At 38.2% G+C, this 6352-nt stretch overlaps 1 protein-coding gene across 1 annotated transcript in view; it reads right to left on the bottom strand.

Annotated features, from left to right (window-relative positions):
• Positions 1-200: 200 nt before the first annotated feature.
• LOC103460449 (neuropilin-2-like) overlaps positions 201-6352 on the bottom strand; it is a 124752-nt gene continuing 118600 nt past the window's right edge. The window contains exon 18 of the mRNA XM_008402625.2: positions 201-5559. Coding sequence (XP_008400847.2) covers positions 5234-5559 — 326 coding nt within the window. The 3' untranslated portion in view covers positions 201-5233. The remainder of the gene's footprint in view (positions 5560-6352) is intronic.

The raw sequence follows: 6352 nt of genomic DNA, 5'->3' as shown, positions 1-6352 counted from the left end.
TRTATATCATTACTGAGCATTCAAAAATATATAATAAACCATTTCAAAGGTGGAAGACTTGTAGATTTTTCTAGTCTTTGATGTCTTGGAGTCTGAAGACTATTTGCATATTCATTATGAAAATTATTAGTCATTCTAGGGTTGCATGAAATTAACATCTTAAGCATAAACAAACAACAAGAAAAGCACRTACARAGCAATTACTTGTTATTTAGCCTTTATTAAATAATAATAACATTAAAAAAAGAAATTCTTCTGTACAAAGTCTACAAACAACAGTTTGAGTTTTCTGGCCAGTGCCGTCGGTGTGTCATAATGTACTGTGTTTGTGTCAGTCAGTTGTGCATAAGTCAATATGTGTGCCTGTGTGTAGCCTTCAAAGACAGAAGAGGTAATACTATCTGGGTGTTCAGAGGGAAATGAAGCCAAGCCAAGCGGGAGACAGAACAGGTTAACCTTGCACATGTACTCACTGCTCACTCATTGATGTTTTGGTTGCATTGTGTGTAAGAGAAGAGTCAGAGTGAGACATCAGTAGGGAAAGAGAAAGAGTCAGAGATCAAAAAAGATAGAAAGCTCCAAGGCACTTGGAAAACAGTCCAAATAATAATAATAAAAACAATTATGGAGAGAAATTTCTTCATCTCTTTCTTTTGTTCCCTTATTCTCTCTCTCTCTCTCTCTCTCTCTCTCTCTCTCTCTCTCTCTCTCATGGGTCTTTTTGGCAATCATTTAGCAACTTCTGATGATGCGTTTACTCTCTGTGTGCATTTTATGGCGACATTAACGCATGCCTATGACAGTCGAGAGACGGAAGAGGAAATCGAAGACAGAGAACAAATGGGCTCCAGGCAAAGATGCAACTCGTTTCTCTCCTTTACTTCCACTTTTCTGACAAGTGTGACCCAAATCCTATTGGATTCACAGGGAACACAGAGACTCAGAAGGACTTGACGAAATCTGATCATCTAGCAGAGTGAAACGTGAACATAGAGAGTGAAAAACAGGGAGAGGTCTGTGTCTGATTCTGAAGACGACGTTGTCACTCCTCACCACCACCAGCCTCATATCTCTTCGGAGGACCAAGTTTTAATAAATAGAATGTGAATAACATGCCCAGTTTTCTGGTAATATATATTTTTTTAACTTTCATGGCTTCTCATTTTCTGTTGCTTTAGAAATCCCTAAAAAAAAAGTCCATTCAGTGCTTTAAATACAGTAAGAGAAAAAAGTAATATTCACATCTCTTTAAGTTCAATAGTTCAATGTATTTTGTGGATTTGAAGGGTTTTCCAACAGGGTGTTTCTTATTTTTAGTCATCTGGTCATAAATACTTTTACTTCTAATCAGCAGATTAGCGCTAACAACAGAGCTAATCTTTCGTTTAGCGCCTTAGTGTTTTTGTTAACTTTGAAATTGTTAAGCGCACTTAGTTTCCCCTAAATTATTTTTCCAGATAAATTCTAAAGTGCTAATGTACTTAGCGGTTTTTTAAACTTTAACATCTGTGTTGAAGTTTTGGGTGTCGACTATTGAAAACTCTTCAAGTAGCTAGACATTTATATGTTCATGCTCTTATTTTGAAGTGTTTGAAGACTGTTTACGCRTGCAGTTCAAGGAATTTCCTCGCCTCACGTTTCCCGCCCATCTTTTGTTGTTGCGGTGAAGCAAATGATGATTATTCTGTACCCGGAACGCATCGCTGTAGAACTGGCAAACAATTTAAAATCTGCCGACTGAAGCCAGAAATGGACAATTAGGCAAAATCAGCACAGAATTAGCAACACTCAACAACTATATGACTGAAATAAACTGTGTTTGAAAGAAKCACTTCCTGAAACGCAACCATACATGTGGGTGTRAAATAACAAATGTGACCCTGCTTAGGGCGATATACTATATGTTGCAACACATGTTGGGTATCAACATTAGCTTAACTAGTGCTTTAGCATTAGCTTCTGCTAATGTTGGTATAGCATGTTAACAGAACTAATGCTTATGATTAGCGCTTTATGAAAATCAGTCAATACCAACCTTGGAAAGTCAGACTAGCTGCACAGCATTCTTCTCTATCCTTCATGATTTGCACAAACCTTTTAAAACATTATAAATGACATATTACAGGACAGATGTGATTATTTTTCACTGTAAATATTTTGTTGATATTTTATACTATGTGAAGCATTAAAGGCACCTCATCTGAATTTTCTGTCACCAGCTCAACAGCACAAGGCCACAAGAAAAACTGTAACATTTTCATTTAGCTCTGATTTTTTATGTGCTCTTCTTAATAMAATTGGAAAATGAGTCTGAAAAGTTACTATGCCTATGTGTTTAAGTCTAGTTTTTCCTACTGAATAAAGTCTGGACCTATTTTGATTTTTTTTCTGATAAATAAACATAACCATTGTCATATGTTACTTTCTTTCTGACCTCCTCTGTGTCTTTTGTTGAGCTTTTATTTGTCAGGTATCAGAACTGAAATAAATTCTAAGATGTGAAACATGGGAACCAAAATACTAGACATAGAAATTTAAACGGATAAGTTTAGGGTTTGATCTTTAGTTTACAATAAATACATGATTTGTGTGTTTTARGTGGGATTGTGTGGAGTAATAGTGGAGTTTTATTTGCATTAGAAAGCAGTCAGAGTAATCTCAGTTTGGAGAATCAGAGATGAATTTTCAAAGGAGAGCTAAGCTAACTAAAGTTCCACTTAAAAAGGAAATTTTCCATATATGGAACAACTAAAGCCAAAAAACTATCAAGCACTTTTTCAACAGTTTGAACAGTTTTACTTTTTAAAAAWTTTCTCAATCACGACATGTTCAATAATGGCTAATGGGCACACAATATTACGAWTGCATTGAAAATATTACAACTGCCCAGATAAACAAACAAAAYTGTTAAACCATGGTAAATCTATATATTCTTCTTTGTACCTTTGCGTTTTTATGAATTATTATGATTAATGGCCATTGAAAAAGCTCAAATCTAATGTGATTTGCATATTATTCAGTGAAAACCTTGTACTGCATTTGATGTTTCCTTATAAAATCTAACCGATTATGACCCAGGATGAAATTAAAATAACTGATTTGAGCAGGGGCGACAATATTTTTGTAGTTACGTTGCCACATGTCCTTACAATAGACTAAGATTAGATTACAGAAATACGCTTTCAAACACTTGATGCATAGCTGGTAGAAAATGTGTACTTGTATCMTTTTGTACCCCAAAATAGTCACTTACAAAACGACTAATACTGCAAAAATAAAAAAGGTGTCAAATAACAAACAAAGTGAATTTTAGCTGAGGGGTTTAGTTCTCATTTGGAATTATTACAGTATTTTTTGATTTAGTCAAAACTCTCAAATATGTTTTAGYAATTATTTCAAATTATTTAGGTCCAACATGTAGACATTGGGAAACWGCAATAAAAACATGATGTTACTGGAAAAAGAAAAATGTGATTTGTTTTTGGTTCTCCAAACTGAGATTCCTGCTGCAGGTAAGATACTCGCAGCTCAGACCTACTCTACATAACGTCAAACAAACCAAACTCCACCTTTAAAGTTGAGGTGTGGGCCTGAGGATTACGTAAAGTCCTGAAAACAGAAGAGCGTAGATATAGTGTGTGTAGATGTGAGTGTGTGTCTCATTTGAAGCATCAGTCTCTCCAGCAGCACTGGCCCTCCGTAATGGCTGTCCTCCARTACAGCGTATACTGTAATTTGCTTAAGGCTCGATTGTGTGTCTAAAGAAGTCAAMGGTATGATTCCCAATCCTCACSTTCAGTCATCTTTCTGYATTTTTGCCCCGAAACAGGCYTCTTAGGATTGAGAGCGATGCTACAACACCATGTCGTTCCATCACTCCCAGTCCGCCCWGCCTCATTTAACACTTGTTCAGACCCACTGAGCACATACACAGCTCTTTGGCAATCCATAGGTTGCAATAAAATAATTACTGACATTTTGTTTACACAGTGTCTGTCCATCATTTGGGCATCATACAGTCTGAAAAGCAAAAAAATATAGATATATATATACCAAAAAACCAAAAACTCTAGAATACTGAATCTAAAGCACAACTCCATAACAGCATGTTAGATTTGTTTGTTTTTTTTTTTTGATAAAACTCTGATTTTCTGTCTTGAGTATAACTTTTCCCTACTCTTAGACTGATAATCTGTAATGGGAAATGTAAAATAGAAAAAGGACTAAAGAAACAGCTAAGACCATGGAGTTCAACAAAACTCTAAAAGAAAGGTCTAAAAATGGCATAAAAAGCTCTACATGGCTGCTATGAACTGAAGCTCGCTTTTTCTTCACCTTTTTTTTTCATCCAAGTGGACACAAGTCTAAAACAGAACAAAAACAGTCACCATTACTTCTCTATGCCACTGGTTTCACAAAGCGCAGACCGAAGGCGGACAAAGGAGCTAGCGGGCGCCGCATGGCAGGCTTATTGACGTTTAAAACTCACAGAACTCATACCAGAAACTTTCAGAAACAAAACGAAAGGGAAAGAAAATATTTGCCTCCTTTTCCTTTATCACTGAAAAAAAAAAAAGGTCTCGATTCTTTTACGTCATTTCCTTTTTAAGCTATATAGAATGGTAGGCATTCACTTGATATGTGTTGATTTGAGTCAAAAGTACCCAGATTAAAACAGACCACTGGAGGAGAAGTCTTCACAAGCAATCGGATGCAAACACTTAGATTTTTTCAACCCATCTTCTTTTGRAAGATGAGGAAAAACATCTAAAGTTCTGCGAAGTACCGTTCAGAAATTCGTAACTAGAACACCCCAGACTGTGCTGCCATTTGACGTCTAAATGTCCAGATTGTCATGGGTGCTGAAGTCCACTTCATTCCAGTGGTTGGTGGGATGTATCTTATGGTACTTCAGTCATTTATATTCTTTTATTTCATTCCTTCATTCAATCATTCATTCACAGGCTTTTAGAATCGAGCAGGTTTCTCCTGCAGGCAGAGGAGAAAAGGGACTCAGTTGCTTAAGGGGAATCAGGGATCAGACGTTCCTTCGCTCTAGACCCCCCACCGCCAGCACATAGAGAGTTCAGTGTTACCCCCGTTTGACATCACAGCAAAGGAGTAGCAAGATTTCAGGCAGGGACGAGGGTTGAAATTTCAGATAGGGCTTCTTTTTCATGTCTCTGTCCAAATAAGAAGGAAGAAAAAATCTTCAGGGGATGTCCGTCATTCCTCATGCCTCCGAGCARCACCGCTGCTGGTTTATCTTCACTTTGTGCTTGATCCCGTCGTACAGCTCAAAGTTGTAGTTCTCYAGCGTCGTGGAGGAGCGCGAGGAGAGCCCGCTGTACGAGCACGTGCAGTACAGGAGCAGGCCGGCGCAMACGGCTCCCAACAGGACGCCCAGCGAGCTCATCACGATGATGGTGAGGAGGATGGGGTCCAGCGTGTACAGCCAGGCGTTGTCCTTGTCCTTCTCCGACACCAGCGTCACTGAGGATGGGTCCATGTCGGAGGACGGGGTGGAGAAGGAGGACGGCCAGCCGGTGAAGTCAAAATCTGGAGACAACACAAGAAATTTAGGAAAAAATACTTCTACATGTGCAATAAAAACCTAGAGGCTAAAGTTTCTGTCCATCTTGGACGTTTTGCAACAAATTTAAAATTTTGGTCTGGGGTTTCACTGGACCATTCTAAGGCATGGATGTGGTTTGATCTAAAGCAGGKTTGGCAAATCCTTGTCCTTAAAGGCAACCTGTTATGCTTCCTGGAACAGGTTAAGATAGGTCAACATGTTCATTAGATTTAATCCACAAAGTTTTCTTTATAATGAGATTTTAGTCGGGTCAGTTCTGCCGTTTTGAGGTCCTTTCAGGATGAGCTGTTTAAGGTGTATTGTCACTTTAAATCCAAATAAGCAGCCATGCCCCCCAACTCAACATTTACACTTGCATGTGAAAATGGCTGCAAATAGATGCACAATTATACAACCGTGCATCTTTGAAAAGCAGAAGTGGAGCCTCATGCACAATCAACAATAATGCAGAAAGTGGTTTCTGGATGTTAAGTCAACAACAAAACAGTTGTCTTTTCCAGCAGCCACTGCATATAAATGAAACCAACTGACCCAATGCTGAAGCTCAACTTGGGTTGCCAGGTAACGGGCTGGGCTTGACTGTGGTTGCTATGTGATAGGCGGTGCTTGCTGATTTGTGACGTTACATTCCGAAGGTTTTTTTTTTTTCTCTCTTGGTTAAACACACCTCAATTAAACAAATGGTTCACAACCAGGCCTCTGCAGACCTTAATGACATACTGAGAGGGTAATTCAGTGATCGCCTTTGATCTTTTA

The sequence above is a fragment of the Poecilia reticulata genome, linkage group LG2 (assembly GCF_000633615.1).
Source record: "Poecilia reticulata strain Guanapo linkage group LG2, Guppy_female_1.0+MT, whole genome shotgun sequence".
NCBI classification, from domain to species: Eukaryota; Metazoa; Chordata; class Actinopteri; order Cyprinodontiformes; family Poeciliidae; genus Poecilia; species Poecilia reticulata.
Note: the sequence above shows the minus strand (reverse complement) of the source record. Positions and strands in the feature narration are given on the sequence as shown.